Source organism: Elephas maximus, chromosome 26 (assembly GCF_024166365.1).
Source record: "Elephas maximus indicus isolate mEleMax1 chromosome 26, mEleMax1 primary haplotype, whole genome shotgun sequence".
NCBI classification, from domain to species: Eukaryota; Metazoa; Chordata; class Mammalia; order Proboscidea; family Elephantidae; genus Elephas; species Elephas maximus.
This window is the reverse complement of record NC_064844.1, coordinates 45,918,869-45,940,075: the sequence shown is the minus strand read 5'-3', so window position 1 is coordinate 45,940,075 and position 21,207 is coordinate 45,918,869. Positions and strand designations below refer to the sequence as shown.

General features: G+C 48.0%; 2 protein-coding genes across 2 annotated transcripts in view; one reads left to right on the top strand and one right to left on the bottom strand.

The window, feature by feature from the left end:
- Positions 1-4,332, top strand: part of LOC126068172 (serotransferrin-like) — a 73,113-nt gene extending 68,781 nt beyond the window's left edge. The window contains 2 exon segments of the mRNA XM_049870605.1: positions 423-477; positions 3,109-4,332. Coding sequence (XP_049726562.1) covers positions 423-477; positions 3,109-3,322 — 269 coding nt within the window. The 3' untranslated portion in view covers positions 3,323-4,332.
- An 8,209-nt stretch (positions 4,333-12,541) lies between these two features.
- RAB6B (RAB6B, member RAS oncogene family) overlaps positions 12,542-21,207 on the bottom strand; it is a 72,003-nt gene continuing 63,337 nt past the window's right edge. Inside the window, exons 6-8 of the mRNA XM_049870604.1 lie at positions 20,664-20,757; positions 18,975-19,041; positions 12,542-12,690 (exon numbers count right to left, since the gene is read on the bottom strand). Coding sequence (XP_049726561.1) covers positions 12,626-12,690; positions 18,975-19,041; positions 20,664-20,757 — 226 coding nt within the window. The 3' untranslated portion in view covers positions 12,542-12,625. The remainder of the gene's footprint in view (positions 12,691-18,974; positions 19,042-20,663; positions 20,758-21,207) is intronic.

The following is a 21,207-nucleotide window of genomic DNA, read 5'->3' as shown; positions in this document are numbered from 1 at the left end:
ACACAAGGTCGGGTGTTCGAGCCTACCAACTGTTCCGCAAGAGAAAGCTGTGGCAGTCTTGGAAACCCTCTGGGCAGTTCTGCTCTGTCTTACAGGGTTGCTATGAGTCAGAACCAACTTAGCGGTAGCGGGTTGTTTTTGGGTTTTGGTAAGGTGTAGAAAACTGTAGTGAAAGAGCCGAAGTCATTTTTAGGGTCACCAACATAGTATATTTATAAGCATTATCTTAGGAAAACCTTTATGTGCAGATATAAAGCTTACTTTTGATAGAGAAGGAGCTAGCGATAAAACACTGTCTTTTTAAAAAAAAAAGGAGGGGGCAAGAAAATTACTGGTTTAAATAGGAATTTTCCGTCTGTTCCAGAAGTCTTGGGAAGATTCTTTCTGGTTTAAATGACAACAGTGTATTTATTTCTTTACAGATATTGCAATGGCAAAATCAGCAAAGTTAATTCAGCAGCAGCTTGAAAAAGAACTGTAAGTGTGAACGAGGCCTACTGGGTAATTACGTATCTTAACCGCATATTCGTAGTTCTTTTCTTTGGTTCTGTATAATTATCACAATAAAGCTGCAGATTAGTGTAAAATATACTTGTTAAATACTTGGTGGGAGAATTAATGGAATTATAAAAGCCTTAATGGGATCCTTATAGAGATTTTTAATCTTCATGAGAAGATCTCAGATTTATTGAAAAGGTTACACTCAATTTATTTTACTGTTACATGTTAATAGAAATTAAAGATTTTAGAAGTTAAAAAATTTTAAAGCCATTGGAAATTATTGTTGACTAAATAGGAACAAGTAGGAAGAATTAAAAAATACACCATTTTCATAGCTTCTTTTATGTTTTCAAGCTACTTTAGCAATATCATTTAGCTTGCTTTTAGTATTTAAAAATTTATGAATTGAGCTATAAGCTTTTGAATTTTAAGGAATCTAGCATGTCTTTGTGTTCTGCCAGCTTATAAGAGCCAGCCAAAAGCTTGCTTACACAGAAAAAGATCCACATTTTAATAAAGCCAATTTTTTTTTTATTTCTTTTGTGTAAGGACTTTTTTTAAAGAAAAAGATCTAATAAGGAAAAGTGTGTGAATTCAACCTTTAGCACGTTTTTTTTTTCCTGACGACAATTTATCTGCTCCTTTATTAACTTAACAGGCACCTACGGTGCGTCTGCTGCACGCCAGGCCTCTCTGAGCCCATGGCCATAGGGAGACATATGACGCAGCTCCTGTACTCAGAGCTTAGGGCTGGTAGAGGATGGGTTGCGCCAGGGGTTGGCACAGTCCTGCCCAGGGGTCTGCAAGCTAAGAATGGTTTTACATTTTTAAAGGGCTGTTAAAAAAAAAAGAAGAATATGCCACAGAGACTGAATGCAGCCCACAAAGCCTAAAATGTTTGATTTCTGGCCCTTTGCAGAAAAATTTTGCTGGTCCTGGCTAAATCATTTCCCAAGGTTTCTATGCCTTCTAAAGTTGCATTTTTACCATCTTTTCTTGCCATACGCTTGATGCTCACTCTCTTGAGGCTGTACACATTGCTGTTACTAGGCTAAGGGAATTGGAACAGGTAGCTGATTTGGTTTTTTCTAAAAATTTAGTTGCAATTGTGAGAAATTGTTTTGGGGAACAAAGGCTATCATAATGTTATTTGCATATCAGTTTTTTTTTTTTAACAGCATAGTCCAAGTCTTCCAATATTTAAAAGACGTATTTGCCCTAGTCCATTTGTTTTTCACTATTAAGAGCCATAGAAAAACAGACCAAGCAGTGAAGTGAAATGTTGGAAAGTTGTAAAGATTAACATGAATTAAGTTAGTCTAATCCGTTGTTAGTCAGAATTACGCCTTACCAGCTTTGAAACACTTTCCTAATCTTCTAAAATCAAGGTTTACTCTATCTGCATAACCCTGTGGCAAAGGCTAAATAAATACATTTAATGTTTTTCTATCTTGAAAATTTTTTATTGTAAAATATATCTTACATATGAAAGAGTAAATGTGACACATGCGTGGAGTTTAAAGAAAACTAAAATGAATACCTGTGCACCCACCAGTTTGCTTAGGAGGCAGGCCCCTGTTGTTTCTCCCAAAAGCTTTTCCCTCTTTCCCTCAAGAGATAAATACTATTCTGAATTTTGTTATTAATTATGTATTGTTTTTAAATGCCTCTACTGCTTGTGTATGTGTCTGTCCCTGAACTAAGGCACTGTGTAGTTCAGCCTGCGGGTCTCCATTCAATTTCAGGTACCCTTGCAGAATCAAGAAATGCTTTATTTTGTAAAAAGCAGATAGGTATCATGTGATTCCTCTGTTTCTTGAAAGGGTGGGAGAGGTAGAAAAATGATTTCTTCTGAGAAAAATTCGTGTTGCTTACACATCTCTTTAAGAAGCCATGGTGTTGCAGTGGTTGAGCGTTCGGCTGCCAACTGAAAGGTCGGCAGTTCTAATCCACTCCACAGGAGAAAGATGTGGCAGTCTGCTTTCATAAAGATTTTAGCCCTGGAAACCCTATTGGGCAGTTTTCTACTCTGTCCTGTAGGGTTGCTATGAGTCGGAATGGACCCGATGGCACACAACAACATACACTTCTTTATTGCAGCCAGCAGGTAGCAATAAGGGACGGTCTTAGTGGTTAGAGGCTGGAGAATAGTAATTTTGCCCAAAGTAGACACAGGAATCTGGAGTTCATGGATTTCTAAGCTCCATATCCAAACAGAATCAAGATAAAAATAAATACCCTGTCTACCCACACGTACTCCCAGAAACTAAGTTTTTATAACACACTATAAAAAAATGTACTTTATTTAAGAATATATTCCAGAATGGCGTTGTTCAGGAGATCCTAGCTTAGGGGCACCAAGCTGAAAGGTGGCATTGACCTGGGTCCACGACTTCCCTGTCACTAGCTGTGTAAGGCTGGAGCCTATCTCACCTGTCTAAGAGAGTGATGTACAAATGCAAAGGATTACTAGGCAGATGGTATAATTCAAGGTTATGTATTTGAGTGTTGAAATATTTAGGAACTAATTTGATTCCTTAAAGGCCTGAATTGCCACATAAAAATTAAACTTTTTGCTTCCTGACTTGTTTACCATTTGTCTTCCAGCAACACCTTACGAGTCACCCGTTCTGCTGCCCCCAGCACACTGGACAGTTCCAGCACCGTCCCCACTCAGCTGGGAAAGAAAGGCAAAGAGTTTGAATTTTCACAGTTGCCCCTCAAAGTGGAGTTCCTGGAGTGTAGTGCCAAGGGTGGAAAAGGGGACAGTGGCCCTGCTGACATCCAGGACTTGGAGAAATGGCTGGCTAAAATCGCCTGAGCAGAAGATGTGGATTTGTCTGTGACCGACAGCTTTGGAAAAGCATAGATCTCAGAGTTGATAAAGAAGTCGTACAAAATAAGGTTAGAAACAGTTCCTTGTTCCGGAAACAAATTACTGTTGAAACCAGTTTGGGATTTTTTTTTAAACTTCAGGTCTTCTTTACTACTTCTTTTCCATCTGTGGTCATTTTCATTTGACTCGTGTACCTTGCTTCTGGTAAGGTGTATGTAATATCCCTTTAGCTTGTGCTTGATGTAGGGTCAAGGTCTTTGTGACATAACAAGGCAGACTCAACATGAGAGGATATTATCATAAGAATGTTTTAACCTGAAAAGTTCTCTTATCCTCTGCTTTTGTGCTTTGGTCCCTTCTTCCTGGAAACAAATCTGCCTTTTTATGGAACCAGTTGATTTGCAGTTGCCCCTGGCTTTCCTTGCAGTACATTCCCTAGTCCTCTGTGAATTCTCACATTTGTAGATCCAATTACAATATGGTTTTCCCCACATTTAAAGGCAGGTAGAAAGCAGCAACACAGAGTGGAGGTGTGAATGCGAGGCAGTGGGCTCTGTTTCTCATCAGCTCAGTGAGGTGCCCACACTCCAGCCTATGGCACTTCTGAAACACACATTCATGAACCCGTGGAGCCACTCCTAGATGGTAGAACTTTAAATGCTAACCCCTACTTGCCAAGAGTCTGTGTGTTCTAGTGGTTTCCCGTAACCGGGAAATATAGGGAGATTTAGAAACTGGTAGGTTCCACTGGGTGGCTGAGGGCTCCTAGGCTATCTTCATGTGTTGCTCGATCAGCTCTTATATTGTACCTTTAGCTAAAACGCTATGGAACAGATAGGAAATGAAAAAAATTCTCTGCAGAGTTTTGAAGCGCGTATTCATCAATGCAAAAAAAAAAAAAAAAGTCTGCCTTTTAAAAGCGATGTCCTTTGCTGCCTTCTTAAATGTTTTTTTATGGCTTTTATAAATAATTAATACATTTCTTGGTAAATAAAGCAATCTGTCTGGCTTAAAGAAATGAAATAGAATGATATGGTGAGTACAGACATGTTAGAATTCAGGCCTAACTCCAAGTCCCCAGGGCCCAAAGATTGCAAGTGCACACAGGAACCAAGTCCCTTATCCCGGGACAGACTCACCTGAAGTTTCAGAGGAGACACACGGGGTGGGGGAGGTGGGGGGGACAGGCGAGCAGCCAGTCATAGGACCGTGTCATAAGAACCATAGTAGGGGAGGTACAGGGTGCTATGGGAGCACACAGCAGGGGCACCTCACCTGGTCGTGAGGGATCAGGGAGAGCCAAGTAAAAGCATGGGGCTATTCACATCAGAGTTTGAATGTGGTCCCTGTCCCACATACACCACGGCCCAAGCCTCTGCCTGCTGTGTAGCGTGTCTCTGCCTGCGGTTCACTTAGGGGCTCTGGGTAAGTATGTATCACCAGGATCCACTGCCGTGCTGGCAGAACACTCCAGCGCGCCTTCTGCCGGGCCCTTAGCAGTGCTGCTGGTGTATGAAAAATGCCACCAGAAACAGAGAAGTCTTTAGACTTTGTCACTGTTCTTATTTGAGAGGCTCATTGCTACTGGTGTTCTTACTGTCTTATGGACTCTTTCTTGCCCTTTCCCTATTAGTGAAGTGGTAGCTTAAGGAAGCAGCTAAGAAAAGTGATCCGACCCTCAGGAAGGCATGTGATGAATGCCACACGTTCTCATAATCATTAGGCGCTCACTGTTGATGGAATAAAAGCCAATGGCTTGATGCCTGTCAAGAGGCACATGTTCTTTTTTAGCCTTTTTTTCTTTTTGTTTATTGGAGGAGGCAATATGCCAAAAAGGTGACTAAAGGAGAGCAAGGTTGGGTTTTATTCAAGGCATAAACATGGTCTTCTAAAAATAGGAAAGTTATATCTGCAATCTTGAGAGATTTTCAAATGTTAAGATTTGTCAGAATTACCTACAGTACTTGTTAAACAAGCTGACTTGAGGACCTGGCCCTTAGGCATTCTGTTTCAATAGTAGGTCCGGTGTGGGCTCCGGAAGCTGCATGGTTGGCCAGCGCAGTACCGTCACGTGGGGATCTTGGGCACACACTTTGAGGCGATCCGGCCTGGAGTATCAGGTGTGCCTTTAGCTTTTTCATGTGCCTTAAGTCTTTGGGACCCTAAGCTCTGCTTTTCTTAACAGGGTGAAGTAAGCAAGCAGGGTGCAAAGTCCCTCCTGGGATATCAGCCTGCTTACTACTTCTGTACTACAGCCATCCTGTTCTTGACGGTTTGGGCCAGGATGAGGTCATGGTGATTAGTCCTTGGCAGCCTGGGAAGGGTTTTTAACAGGATGGAAAAAAGTGGTCAAATGTGATCTCTGCTCTGGTGGTATCCTTTTGTGGCCCTGTAGTCACGAGGGCAAAGTCATTCCATTTTTTCTTGAGATATGGAAGACAAGTGGAAAGAGGGCTGTCAGGTTATGAGGACAGGTAGACTGGGGATGACTGTCATGTATGAGATAGCTGTGCTTGGAACTAACATGGCAGTGTTAGTTAACATGCCCCTTGTGTGTATGGGCACCAAGACCTGTTCCCAGAACCGCTGCCATGTGATACAAATGACCTGTTCCATAAGGCTGTGGCGAGAGGCTGCTGGTGGAGGGGCAGCTGTGATGAACAAGCCATGGGCACTCTGTTGGGAAGTTACTGTCTGGTTCTGAGGTGGGATCTTCCAGTGGGTGGTGTAGACCAAGAAGACTCTGGGCACTGGCCATGTGGTTCTTTATTCTGGCTTTCTTGAAACACCTTTTCAAGGTGTCCAGTTCTAGGGCCTTGGCAGCCTCTGCTGCCAGGAGCCTGACAGCTTGTACCGGGTCCTCATTCCTGAGCAAGAACAACTGCTGCTGATGGAAAGCGTCTGGGGTCTGCCACTTACCTTCCTGTGGTCCCTGTGTCAGTGCCTCCTGAGATTCCAGCATGAGGCACTTGGCCATGTTCTGTTTACTTGAGATAATTTCAGCTAGATTATTATGCCTTTTCTTCTTTTTCTTTCTTTGAGTTTAGCACAAAATTATCAAAGCGTCAACTGGCCTATGCCCATTGGTCTATGCCCATGTCACCTGAAAGATACTAGCAATTAAGATGCTTAGCTCCTCTATATCAGCCCTTCGCATATTTAAAGAAGGGTGACTACTACACCTGGCTGCTTCTGCTTAGGAAAGTAATTCCACTTCCCTTTCAGTTCTAAAGCCCTAAATACCATTTCAGCTGGGCAAGACACCGCCCCAGGCCCTGGAAGTAAAAAGCGTGATTCCCTTAGAGGCATACGGTCCCATCTGAGGTTAAAACGGTGCCTCTTCCAAGTAGCCCCTGCTCCCCTCCCATCTCATGACTTGTGTGAACTCCACCATGGCTGCACTGTCAAGTGCCCCAGGGCCGCCCTCACTTGTCCTGCTGTGCCAGCTATGGAGCCCCAACCAGGGCTGCTGCTTGATGGCCCCTTTATTGGTGCTTCTTAGGATCCCAGTGTTTCCCTGTGGCCCTGGTATGTGTGAGCACTTGGTATTGTGGTCACGGAGATCATCTTGTTTCAGCCGGAATGCTTTTTCTTTTACAAACTTTTTTAGCATAAGATTATCAAAGCTCCTTTTTCCACTCTTGGTCACTGGGCAGCAAAGCACAGCTGCTGTGATGAGGAAAACGCCCCCAGGGCAGCACCCCTGGGTGCCACACTGTCCAGTTTAGGCAGGGCATTTCGCGAAGACCAAAATCTCCACGTTCGCGTCTGGGTGATTCCCAGCAGTGCTGTGCGTGGCATTCTTCATCATTAATGTCAGTGAGCCAGAGGGTGCTTCCTTATTCTGGCAGGTAAGACTGCTGGACGTGTATGAGTTTAAACACTCTACAGCGAGATTACTCACTCCCTTTGCTCTCTGAAATTTTCTTGCCCTGAATACCATCACCTTGGGGAATGATTGCTTGCCCTGGAACAGCTTTATTCTGGCTGTAATCTACCCCATACAACACCCACACTTTGGCTTATAGGCCTCTGCCATTTGCTATCTCCTGTACCTGCTCTACCTCATGTTTTACTTCTGACAGGCAGAAAAAGTAAGGCTTAGTGGGTAGGGGCAACTGCTTCCTGTCTGTCATAGAGATGACTTCATTGAAGTAGCAGATTGGAGAATGTTCCAGAACCTTTAGGAACTAAAGGGGAGAGGTAATTTGTGAAGTTGGACTTGAAGAATGAGACCTGGTGAACTTGGCCTACTCCAAGCCCCAGGAGGTAAGTTTCTAATGCAGCTAGCATCTCAGGCCAAGGCAATTCTGCCCCATTAACCTTGGCTTTTGTGTCCTCTTTGGAATGGTCCCAGAACTATCCTAGCCTTCAGGGCACCTTTTAGCTTGGAGATGACTGAGGCCTGATGCTTCCTGGTTGGTGTGGGGTGAGGTTGCGGGGTGGTATGTGGCAGCTTGGTACACCTCAAAGGTGATTATGGCTCACCTTAAATTCTTGCCTTTAAATGGCTTTTTGGAAGTCACCAAAAGGAAGAGAGATCCAGTCCCTGCACACACCTTCCTAACACCCAGCCATGGTAACTGCAGAGCGGGGATGAAGGAAAAGATCACATATCTCTGAGTCTCAGTTCTGCCTGAGGTCTCCTGTCCGTCAGCCTTTAGGCAGAACGGAAATTGTGGAATGGAAATGAGTGTACATTCAATCTCATCAGTCTGTCCTACCTTCCCCTTCAGAATTAGTGGAGAGACCAGGTGAGAGGAGGAGGAAGCAAAGGGCTTTAGGAGAGGGACATACCTCCCAGACAGAAAAGAAGGGTGTTTGTGGAGCACCGACTTGAGGAAGCCTTTCTGAACCCCCTTGTGTGACTACACCACTTAGAAACATCAGACAGGAGACTCTGTGTTGAGAATTAGGACAGTTTATTGTTTGATCAACATGCTGAGTCTTTTCCACATTTTACACAGTTTTATGTAAAGTCAATATGCCGCTATTGCCTTCTGAGCCAGTGAGACATGGAAACGCCACCCCCTGTGCTCCTCGCAGCCAGTCACTCTGTGGGGGTGGTGAGAGGAAGGTGAGGGGAGAAGTTGACACACACCATGAGATGCGGGCTAGCCTTCAGTGCTATGGAGGAGTCCCACCTCCTGAAGGAACCACCCAAACCTCCACGCAAGATTCTCCTGATAAACCACACCCTGCTGGGGGTGCCGGCCAGATGGGGTCTGGAGTCCAGGGAGCTTGAACATTGAGACCCCCAAGGTTTTGGAATACCAAAATAGTTCATTTAGAACAAAAATTCAAAAGGTGCACTGGCCTTTTGATGCCTAAAAGGATGTCCAAAGCAATTATGTTGGACTTGGGGATTGGCCCTTCTTTTAGGTGGAGGAGCTCAAAATTCACCTGGATTCTCTCCCAGCTTACACAGATACACTGGGAGGAATCACATCCTCACCACAGAGTACAGCCAGCCTGGGGAACACATCCATGTGCAGCAGTGCTTTCTGCATTAAGTATACAGTCACACCTGTGCACATATAGGTCAGGAATGGATGAACAATACCTTGGTTCTAATCACTTCTGACCTGCTGGGTAATTGTGAGCAAGTCACCCTTCTCTGTCTTGGTTTTCCTGCCTGTGAAAAAGGACCTTTGCCTCACACTGCTGTAGTAAGGTGACAATGCCTTACTACTTGAGGAAGAGGTAGTTTGGAAACTAGTGAACATACAGCCCTACCTTGGTCGATGCACATAGCAGCCCCTCACAGGGCTCAGAGACATGCCTTTCAGTCCTAGGCTACCTGTACTCACGTCCTGACAGCCTCACCTGCCTTGTGAAGCAGTGAGGCTGCTTTAGCTGCAGGACACTGGAGTCAGCAGCACTCTCCCCCGAGACTCTTGAACTGGTCTGACCATTGCTCCTCAGACCCAAAAACATTACAGAATGTTTGAGGATGGAGCCAGGAAGAGGGTGGCAATAGTGCAGTAGGGAAGCCTTTGACCCAAGGTAACTCTTGCTTATAACCACCCATTAGGCTAACCTCGGGCTACACAATTACAGTCCCGGCATTAAAGACGCCAGCTTCACTCCTTCATGCTGGTGTGTGTGTACACGTATGCGTGTGTGCTTTTTCATATCTCACTCAATTTTTTTGATGCTTGGGAAACAAAAGCATTATTGAATCCTGAAGTCCCCAAAGAAAATCAGTTACAGCCAAAAGGAGATGATCCCACCCATCTCCCGGTTCAGAGAAAGGAGCTGAGTTACTAACTTGAGATCATGTCCTAAAAGGAATCATCCACTTTGCCCTTTTCTAGTCTATCTGGATTTGATAAAGATGCAATACTGGGAGTGCTGAGGCAATTTCATGACATCTTCTTTAAGGGAGTATGATCATTTTATTGAACTGTAACTCTGAGCAAGATCCTATCTACAAGCAAAAGGATAGTGATGCTACCTGCTCAGGACAAGAGACAAGGACCAAATGCACTTTTGTCAAAGTGGTCTGACTGCCTTAACAGAACCCAGGAAACCAGGGGTAGAAATCAGTCCTGAGGACTGGAGAGTAATGGCATGGAATTGCTAAGACGGGAAGACAACAGCAGGCAATTGCCCTCAGCTTTGGAGGCCCACTGGGCTGGAGAGTCCAGAAGCCAGGGAGAGGATATGGAGTACATGCTAGGAAATGCACGGCTCACTACAGCACATCAAGCCAAACGGCATCTACCACGTCTCTTCCTGCTCCTCTAGGGCCAGATGGAAAAACAGTCCATGGTGCCTCGGATGTGGGTGCACGTGAGAAGGGAACTGAGTTCCTACTTTGTTTTACAGGAATGGTTTATCAAAAGCTACTCTTTAGTGGCCAAGAAAATAAAAATCCACCATACACTCATTCACTGCCACCCTGTGCGTGGGGAATGGGGCTGTCCCAGAGGCCACCAGTGATGGCACTGCCAACGAGGCTGTATGCTGTAACATGGGCTCCTGTGAAACCTCGTAAGTACGCACGCTTCCCACAAGCACCACTTGGGTGTGTGCCCGTGGTGGGGGGATTCTGGCCCACACAGGCATGTACACCCATGCATATAAGTACAGAGAGAGATGGTGGAGATATCCCCGTGGGTGATTTATGCCTCTAAGACGTCTATGCATTATTTTATTGATGGCAAGACAATCGCAAGTTATTTGACAATATTAAGTATTTCTTATTTCAACACATTGCAGTACTTTTGAATTTCCAAAACTGTTACCACAATACAAGTTCCAACTGAGAGCAGGAAAAATAAAAATATATAGTAAGCACATGTACCGCCGTGTGAGAATGTGTTTGTGGAAGGTGTATACATACAAGTCTATCTATATATAATTATGTACACACTTATAAAAATTAAACACACGACATCGGAATTAGGTTCGTACATTGGTCTTTGCCTTCTGGAAGAGGTGCTCAGTGGGAATTCTGCTTCCTCTCTTCTTCATCTGAAGATAAATTCCTCTCTAAATATCAGCTATGACATACAGTCTGCTAGGCTGAAAGCCTGTGGCTGGCCCTTGGACAAATATCAGTGAGTCCCGCCAGGTTTTGCTGCACTTACTGGTCACCATTTTGGATTCGTTTCTGAGAAGTTCCAAAATTCATTCCAAAAACCTTTTTGGAGTCCTGTCTTGGGGAAGCGTTCACCCCCCACCACACCACCCACTAACCCACTGCTGTCGAGTCAATTCTGACACCGGAGATGGTCATTTAGCCCATCAGTGACATGCCCACCAGTAGCCTGGAAGGCCAGCTTAGGAGGCAGGGTTTACCATTTTGGTCAGACTCACTGTCCATGGTCTGGCTTTGCACAGGGTCAGGGTCCACGAGTCTGGGTCTATTTGGAATGCTGGCCAAGTGGGTAACAACACCTATTGAGAAGACAGTGTTCTTTTCAGAGACTTCACAGGTCCTCAGGGCTGAGCCCTTCTCAGGAACGAGTCAAAAATGGCAGGGACAGCTCGCTGCGGGTGGGGCCCAGGGACCTGCACAGCCTTCTGGAGATCCCACACCTCGCATTCCCTCAGGCAACCACAGTGCTGCTACAATATCCACAAAGGTATGCGCACAAGGATTCAACTGTACTGTGTCAGATGAAAAATCAAGAAGTCGACTTTTCCAGAACAGTACTCAGCAATATCAGCCACTGAGGACTGAGAACAGGTACTTTCAAGGAGGTGGTTCTGCAGACAACCTTCCCTTCCCCAACAGCTGGACTGATCCCACAGGCTCTGGCCTCCCTGACACCCCAGCTCAAGGGGAGGGCTTCAGGGAGGCACGCTGCTCAACACCACACAGTTTCTTTTTGTCCTTAGATTCAGCCCAGATACGTGTGCTGAGAGCTGCGTGGCTGGCTCAAGCATCTTCAGAACTATACACCATTGCCAGTCTATAAACCCCCACTTCACCACAGCCCACATTTGCCAACAGCACCCCATCCTTTCAACGACCTCTTGCTCTGCCATCAATGGGTGGCCACAAAGAACACCAAGTTCCTGCAGCAAGCACCTTCCACACTCTCCAAGGCTTTTCAGGGGAAGGAAAGAAGATGCAGAAGTAATTCCCTTGGGGCCTGCCGCTGGGCTCCTTGCAGTCCACAGGCCTTAATTTCAGCTCAGAGCCCTGGCTGATGTCCCACTCTGGCCACCAGAGGAGGACTGAGTCAGAGCCACCTCTTCAGCGGCTGTTTTGTTCAACCAATGTTTGATTTTAACCACGTAGGGCCTGCCTGGTGGGACATGGTTGGTCTGGAGTCGAATTAAGTGGCCCAATTAATTGTTTTACTGAATTGGGCTGGGGCTGGGAGGAGGGCAGAGGTGATGAGCAGAGAACAGAAAGCTCAGAGAACAGGAAGGAGGGGGTGTGTGGAAAAGGTCCTCTATAAGTTTACAAATATACAAAAACAAAAAGCACATCTTTCAAATAAAAATGACTACATTTTTATCTGGCAAAAAGTTGTATACACATGATTTAAATTTTTTTTTTTTTAATTTTAACAGTTTTTGGCAATCTTAATAAAGTACAATATATTACAACCAAACCAAAAAATAGTTGTTTAAGTAACAGCTGTTAAGAGTGACATGATCCCTGATGCCCAGCCTCCCCCCCGCCCCACCCTACTCCTAGAGACAGAGAGAAAAGAACAATCCTCCCATCCTGATAAACTCATTTCCCGCCCCCTTTAGGAAGCTAACCAATAGGAAGCAACACAACAAGCGAGTAGTTTCAAAGGAAGCCAGCCTGTCGGGCTCGCATTAGCAGGAGCAGCCGCCCTCGCTGGCCGGGGGCTCCTGGGGCTTATCCAGCTTGATGTCGATCACTGTGGAGGCTGTGCTAAGGAAGACGACTGTCACAGAGAAGCTGCCACCCCACTCAGCCTGTGCACCCCTCAATGCCCTGCACAACCCCTGGCAGCTGCTGCTGTTCTCTGCAAGCTCCAGGAGGACGGATGAGGAGCCACCAGCTCCCACTCCTCCCTCCCCGCAAAGCAAAATCCCCCCAGGGCTGTGGTATCGCCACTCGCACACAGGCCAGAGTTCCTTTCTCAGAAACCTCCCTGGAGACTGGTGCTCAGGCTCCTGGCCATGGCCTCAGCTTGCTACCTCTCGGCACCACCCCAAAGTGCACTGGGGTGGAGAGTACCCCGGGAGGCTGGAGTTCTGGTTACACCCAGAATTCTCCCAGCTCAAAGCACTTTTTTTTTTTTTTTTTTTCAAAGCACAGGCATATGTGGACCCCGGAATCCTGAGTGGTGCAAATGGTTAACGCACTCAGCTGTTAACCGAAAGGTTGGAGGTTCAAGTCCACCCAGAGATGACTCAGCAGAAAGGCCTGGAGATCTACTTCCGAAAAATTGGCCACTGAAAACCCCTGGAGCACACATGGGGTCAAACCGACAGCTCACGATTACTGGTTGACGTGGGCCCTGCCCTCGTCCGCAGCAGGCCCATCTACTCAGGCCCCAGTCAGAACATCACTTACATCCTGGAGGTGGCTGCTGTGAGACGACATGATCCCTGCGGCGAGAAGCAGCAGCCACGGAGAACTGCCGAAGCGCAGCCCATTTTCCAGCCCTTGTGGGGCAGGGCCGGAGAAGCACCTATCAGAGTCACCAGAGGACCAGGCTGTCCCCTCTGCCTCCACCAGGCTGAAAACAGCAACTTTAATGATTTGAGGTTTAAACCTGTATCCAACTAGACCTAATTACAGCTGAGGACCAGGCCCTGTGGTAGGTCCCAGTATTGTTCTTCCTGGACTGGACTTTGGCATCCGCTATAGGATTGCATGAGGGTGGGTTGAGTGGGGGTGGAATAAGAAGCCCTGCTATTGGACTTGTTGCTGATATCCTAGGCAATCAACTGCTAACTGAAAGGTCGACAGTTCAAAACCACCAGCGGCTCCGCGCGAGACCTGTGGCAGTCTGCTTCTGTAGAGATTTACAGCCTTGAAAACCCTGTGGGATTGCTGAGTCGGAATCAATTCAACGGCAATGGGGTAGATTATGTGAGGACTATGGGAGAGATTATTTCAGCTTTAAGTATCAAAAGCCACGCTTCTCTGGACTATCACTTCTTCCCTCTTTGTCTTGGCTGCTAGGAAACTCAGAGCCAATTTTTTTATTATGACTTTATCTCTGAATTTTCCTCGTTGTCCTACCTTTATTCTCCCTGTGCCCAATCTTCTTATGTGTGTGTGTATACATACACACAAATAACTTTATCTTGTTTTTTGTGCATGTGTTTCCATGCGTGGACTTTTTATAACATGGCAAAATCTAAGTGGTGAAGTAAACAGATAATGAACAACTGCCTTCTTTCCCCACGCTAGTCCACCTTTTGTCTGCTCTACTCCAGTCAAGCACACCTGTTTCTCCACTTCTTACTGTTCTTGGCAAAACCCACTGCCACAAATGCTCTGCCCAGCAGTGGTTACAAAGCACTACAGGCCCACGCCGGCCCAGCAGCCCCAGTCTACTTCTGCACTGCTGGCCCAGGTGTAGGCCTCACTGTGGTCTCCTGGTCTTCCCCAGGTGCCCCTTCTGAGCCTAGCTGGTCCCCTTTCAGCCTGGTGGCTTCCCAAAGCTAGTTACGGTGACAACCACGTCACACTCTGGTGCAGAGACACAGTGTCCACAGATCTCTCATTCTGGTGTTTAAGGTCTCCCCATGAGTCAACTCCAGCTCCTCCCCTCCCTCAACCACACATTAGTTCCTTCAACCAAGTTCTCTCTTCTTCAAACATGTCTTACACTTTCCTTCTTTGCTTTGCTCATGTTGCTTCCACCTTTGAGAAGTGATATCCCCTCCCCCAGCCCAGGCCCATCTGTAAAAAATGTCCTCATTCTTTGGTCTAAGGCTTTAATATTAGTCATCTCTTCTGTGAAGCCTTTTCAATTAATACTGAGCACCTACTGTGTGCCAGGCTCAGTGCTAAACCCTGTAAATGCATTATCTCATTTCAACATTCCAAAACCAAACCCATTGCAGTCAAGTAGATTGCAACTCATAGTGACCCTATACAACAGAGTAGAACTGCCCCATAGAATTTTGAAGGAGGGCCTGGTGAATCTGAACTGCTGATCTTTTGGTTAGCAGACATAGCTCTTAACCACGACGCCATTAGGGTTGCCCATTCAACATTACAACCCCATTATTATAATACTTACCTTCCAGCTTGGAAACGGAGGCACCTGGTTCAAATTCAAGGCTATGTGATCCTGAAGTTTATGCTTTTCTATGACCTGGCCGTGCTAAGGCCCTCTAGCACAGGTCCCGCAACCTCAACACGACTGACATTTTAGGCCAGGTAATTCTTTGTTGTGGAGACTGTCCTGTGTATGCAGGATATTTAGCAACACTCCTAACTTCTTTCCATCAGATGACAATAGCACTTTCCTCTCACTTGTGACAACCAAAAATGTCTCCAGACATTGACAATGTCCCCTAGAGGGGAGGAGGCAAAATTGGCCCCAGCTGAGAACCACTGCTCTAGCCGGAAGAACAGCCACTGTTACGTCATTACCTTCTGCTCAATGTTGAAGTTATCTGCCTGCCGTTAAAAAAAAAAAAACAAAACCTCTCATGAGCAATTGGAGCCAGATGCTTCCATACACTGCATAGCGGTAGTTCACAAAGGGACTGCATCTAAATCTCCTGGGAACCTGTTAAAAATGCATCTCCCTGGGACCCACCCCACCTCCGTAGATCTGGGGATGGGCTGGGGTGTGTATTTTTAACAAGTTCCGTGGGAAATTCCCAATGCACAGAAACCTGGAGAACCAATTCTACTGATACTTTCAGAGCCACACTGTTCGACAGAACTTTCTACAGTGGTGGAAATATTCTGTATCTATACTGTTCAATATGGTAGCCAACAGCCGTATTGGCTATTGAGCACTTGAAATGAGGCTAGTGTAAATGAGGAAGAATTTTATTTAATTTAAACGTGGTGACAGTACTGCGTAACACAAGTCTAGATCATCTGCTAGGTGCTTTCACGCATACTAGAGATCTCATTTAAAGTCACCTGGCTCCTTGTAATGCCCTGTTGTGCTGAAACATGGTGCTGAGGGGTTCATCACTGATTGGAAAGGCCAGGAAGAAATCAGTGGGCCCAGGGTCTAGATAATGCCCCAGGAGAGGAAACTCACTGTTAGCATTTCCCATAAGCCTCGGGAGACTTAACATATGCCTTTCCTGTGGGCAGAGCCAGTGTCCACCTGCCTCTTCCCTCTTGCTCAGGAATGGCCCCATCACACACCTCACGTAAGGGCGAGTGAACCATCATCATCAGGTGCCCACCGCCTCTTCTTTCTGGTTTCTGGAAAAGTGAAGGGTGGCCCCAGACAGCTTGTTACAAACTTCCCTGATGCTGGGTAGCTCCCCCCATCCTGGTGCCTCTCCATGACTGCACGCACAGATGGGGCACAAAGCGTCCCACAGCTCTGTGTGGGGATCAGTAGAGAACACAGTGGCTGTGTGCTCCAAGCACTTAGATTTGGGTCCAGCTTTCTCAATCAGCCATCTGGGAGGCCCTGGGCATGCCCGACCTTGTTTGGGCCTCACTGTCATCAACTGCGTGGAACCACTTCATAGACTGCACGTTCTTGCTGCTACTTTACATCTGCCACCCTTGTTCGGAAGGAGCCCAGGGCCTTTGGGGTGGAGGAGTACTGTGTTTGGGCAGAGAGCAGGGGGAAAAAAAAAACAAAAAAAAAACCAGTGCCATCGAGAGAGCAGGAGAGGGGGCTATATATGCAGACTCAGTGGGGCTTGCAGCTATGCCATCTTGTGGCCCCTTGGCTCCCCCTTGTTGAGAAAGTAGGGATGTGTGGGGTGGGGCTGCTGAAGTGGGAGGGTTGCCAGGGCTGCCCTTGAGGGATGCCTGATGTCTTGGGTATAATGACAAGATACAGCAGCCATTCATCTGGCCCTGGAAGCAGGAGACAGAAACTCCCAGGCCTGAGCCCACTGCATGAAGCCCAGTACTTACATTTCATCAGCATCACAAAGCAGTACCTCTGTGTGGCTGCTACTGTTGCATACAATTCTCAACACGACCCGAAGTATCCATCTTCAAAAAGTCTGGATTTGAACTGCAGGCAAACAGGAATGCCTGTACACTGCCCCCGCAGACCCGGAGTGGTGGCTGTTCCAAGCTGGTAGCTGTTCCAAGCTGCACCAGTACCCACCTGGCTGCTGGCTCCAGGGCAGTGTGAGAGGGTGGGGTACATCTGCCCAGATCGGGGGACCCTAAAGCTGGAAGGGACGCTGGCCACATCTCCCTCCATGGTTCGCTTACAATCTGCCTTGTGCTTTTTTTCCTGAAGAGTCCAAAGGTTCCCCACAGCTGGGGGACACCAGGCACACCAGGATGGTTATAACACGGTAGCTGTCAACCTGGACCCTGAGCCGAGTCTGACCTGACTGTGGGCCCAGCACAGAGCCCTCCTCCGTGAGCCTCTGGGAGAATGCAAGGGAAGGAGTTACCACTCAGACCAGTCTGCGAAGCTGGTAGGAGGGGCAGCAGGCTGCCTGCCTCATTTTCTTCACTTGCAGATACCACAGAGAACCCCTACTCCTTGCCCCTCTGCTCTCTCTGGGTCTCCCTCCTATCCTGCCTCCAGCTGGCTACTGTATGCTCCTGGCATCTCAAAGGAGCCCCATGTGATGCATGACACCGTGGTGTGGCAGAACATAGCTCTCTGAAGGGCTGAGCAGAGCTCTGCTACTGAGAGCTGTGGGGTGCCCCTGACAAGCCTCTGAGCCTCAGTTTCCTTACCTGTGATTGGAGGCTTCATGGCTACCCAAACTGGAGATACTCTAAAGGGATGTGCAGGGCATGGGACTGCCAGCAGTGCCTTTTCCTTGGCAATGCTGTCTGACCCAGCGGGGGTCTCAAGTCTGCTCTAAGAGCTTTGCACGGAAGGCCAAAGAGGGCCCAGCTTCCCTTGCAGTCTCGTCACTCAGTGTCTGGGTCCCTGCCCCACCGTAGCCCCAGAACCAGGTACCTCAGGTGGGTAAGTGGAAGCACAGCCATGAAGTTGTCTCCTCCTAATATCAAGCTATCCAAGTTTCTTTTGTTTCATCCGTCATCAGCCTGACGCTGCCCTTCGATGGGCCCCATGGTCCTTCTCTGGTCAGTCACAGGTGTCTACCCTTGGAGGCCAATGGGGATGAGGGGCAGGACGCTGGGAAACTTCGTGGGGACATTTCTGAGGGACACAGGCCAGGAAATGAGTATCCAGGGTTTAGGGGCACCTGACTGCCTGCTCTTCTGGCAGTCTAGTGCAAGGAGGCCAGTCCACCTACAACGTCCTCACCCACCAAAACAGTTTTCCTGTGATCCTCTCAGATGCCTTTGGAGAGACACAATGTCCCAGAATGGAACAGGGCTGCACATGCAGGGAGCAAATCCTAACTCCATAACGTACATGCTGCGTGACATCGGGCAAATCAGACAACCTCTCTGAACCTCAATTTCAGCCACTGGGTGTTGCCTTAGGTTTGGGCTGGATGATGTGAGTGGTGTGCAGACCCTGTTCCACAAAACACTGGAGAGGTGCAGGGGCTGTGCAGGGGTGCCTGCAAGGAGCCAGCAGGGCCTGGAAGCAGGCACCTGTTGGGAGCTGTCTTTTGTAGCCAGTTGAATGAAACATGCTGAAACCATGTACTCCACGTATAGAAACCTCACTTGCAGTGGAGATTCTACTTGTATTCATGACATACAAATCGATGTTCATTGTAAAGATGGGCAGAGAGTTACTATTTATCACTTCCTGCCCCCCACCATCCTCCATACACGGCCCTTTGGTACCCCACGTGGTTTTGAAAGTAGAAGTATCCATGGACAGAACTGTCACAGATGGGTAGAGTCAGACAGGGGCTTAAAGACCATGGAGTTCAGCTTCGTCTCGGAAGGAATGAGCCCTGGGGCCTCAGAGAGGAAAGGACTGCGCCATACCGCCCCCACCAGTCCAGGAAAGGCTGGGCTGGAGACCCAGCGAGTGCCCATCCACTTCAATAAAAAGCTAAGTGGATAAATACACAGATAATTGGCTTCTCCAGTATATCATTTCACTCACTTGTCAAAAGAAAAGGATACTCCCTTCTTTGCTTTTCTCCTGGACATTCTCCATTCCAGGCAGAGCTGACGCCACACGTCGGAAGAGCTGATGAGAGCGGGAGACACCACGTGAACCCCAGCTCCTCCTTCTCCTCCCAGCCTGTCCCGTGCCTCTTCTGGGCCCCCATCCCCTCTGCACTGCCTCCCCCCCATCTCACCTCTTCTCATCCTGAACAGGGGGCTTTCCCTTCCTGTCTGCCTGCTGACTGTGTGCCCCTAGGGCAGGGCTGTACCAGCTTCTCTCTCCCCTCAGCACCCCTGCGTCTCTCACACTATTAAGACCTCAGTAGATATTTGTGGACACCACATCCTTAGGGACAGCTTCAGCCTTACACTGAAAGAACTGGGAAAGCAGTGGACGTGGTCAGAGCATGCCAATGGCAGTCCAGCTGCAGGGGAACACTTTGCCCTGGGAGCTCTGGGGACCAATATAGGGGTACCCTGGGACTGCCCCTGGCTGCTGCCCTTCCGCCCTCTCTCTCTTCCTGCTCTTCTGTGTCCCTCCTTCCCCATGCCACCTAGTACTGCCCCTCCCCCCATGGGGTAAGCCATCACTGCATCCAGAAGGTCAAGGTCATGGCTATACTGCTGCATGGCAGGCTGTCCAGTATTCCCAGGCTCTGCAGAGAGTGGCAGGGTCCAGTGAAGCCACGCTCTTCACTGAGCTTACCCCCAATCACCCACAGGGTCGCTATGAATCAGAACTGAATCAACAGCACCGAACAACATAACATTACATTACAAAGTGATAAGAAATTATCTGTGAGTTCTTCTGGTGATAAAGTCACGGGTGCTGCTAATAGCACTGAGGCTTGCTGCCTATATTCATCACTGAAGGAAATGCGAAAGATCAGTTCGAGGTTCCCTTAAACCTGTTGCTATTCAGTCGATTCCGACTCATAGCGACCCTATAGGACAGAGTAGAACTGCCTCATAGGGTCTCCAAGGAGCACCTGTTGGATTCGAACTGCCGATCTTTTGGTTAGCAGCCGAACTCCTAACCACTACGCCACCAGAGTTTCCAGTTAGAGATTGGTGAAGATAAAGGTGGTGTTTTTTCCAGCCCAAGTCTGCTGAACTGCTGAATTGTATCCATGGGCTACCTGAGCTGTGTGGGCCCAGGTTAAGCACCGCTGCCCCAAGGCTCAGCTCTAACTCCACCTCCTCTGTGGCTTGTCTGACTGCGCTGATCCACGAGACCTCGCCCTCCTGTGAGCTCCAACCATACCACAAGGCCACTTTCTTCTCTAAGCCCACCTCACCCTCCGCAGCCCAGAACACTTGCCAATGACAAGGCACGAGTCCCTCAAAATACTGACAGAATTGAATTTCCAAAACATGGTAAGATGCCAGGGAGACCTCGGTTCTCGCTGCCACATGCAGGTTGGTGGCTGGACACTCTGACTGGACTCCACAGGGCTACTTCACTGGTGGCTGCACACGGCGGCTAATGGCTGACATTTGCCAGGTGGCCCCTCTGAGGGCCTGTGCAGCTTCCCTCTCTTATGCTTTACCAGCTCTGGAGGTCAGCTTGTCCCCCCAATAGGTGGCTTTATGGTTGCTCTGATTGGCTGCTCCCAACTGAACTGCCAGTCCCTCGGGGTAACCATGCCCAGAACCCTTGCATGGGCTTCCACCGTCAAGCTTGGCCAGGACCAGTGTCCTCACCTGCTTCACGTTGTAGCCGGTCTTTGCACTGGTCTCAATGAACATGACGCTCAGTTCTTTGGCGCGCTGCTCCCCTTCCTCAATGGTGATCTGCCTGGAGATGAGAGGCAGAGGGGAGAAACAGTTCAGCAGAGGGGAAGCCCCTGGTAGAGGTGGAGGGAGGAACCTGAGGTGAGGAAGGGGCCTGTTCAGCAGGGCAGAGGGAGAAGACCAGGTCCCCGAGTCAGCCCTGAGGACAGGGCTGTGATATCCGGGGTCCCCCTCGAGTCTCCAAGCATAGTCTCTCCAGGACAAAGAGGGTACAGTAGGACACCAGACCCTTTCCCTATTCTTTCTTTAGTACCTGCCCAGCTTAGGAGCAGGTCCTGGGGCAGGCTTGGGGTGGGGGCCGTGCCATACCTGCCTTGCCCAATTGTCAACAATGCAAGAGTCTATGATGGTAAAGTTCTCATGGTGACCCCATGTGACAGAGGAGAACTGCTCCATGGGGTTTTCTAGGCTGTAATCTTTACAGGAGCAGATCGCCAGGTTTTTCTCCCATGGA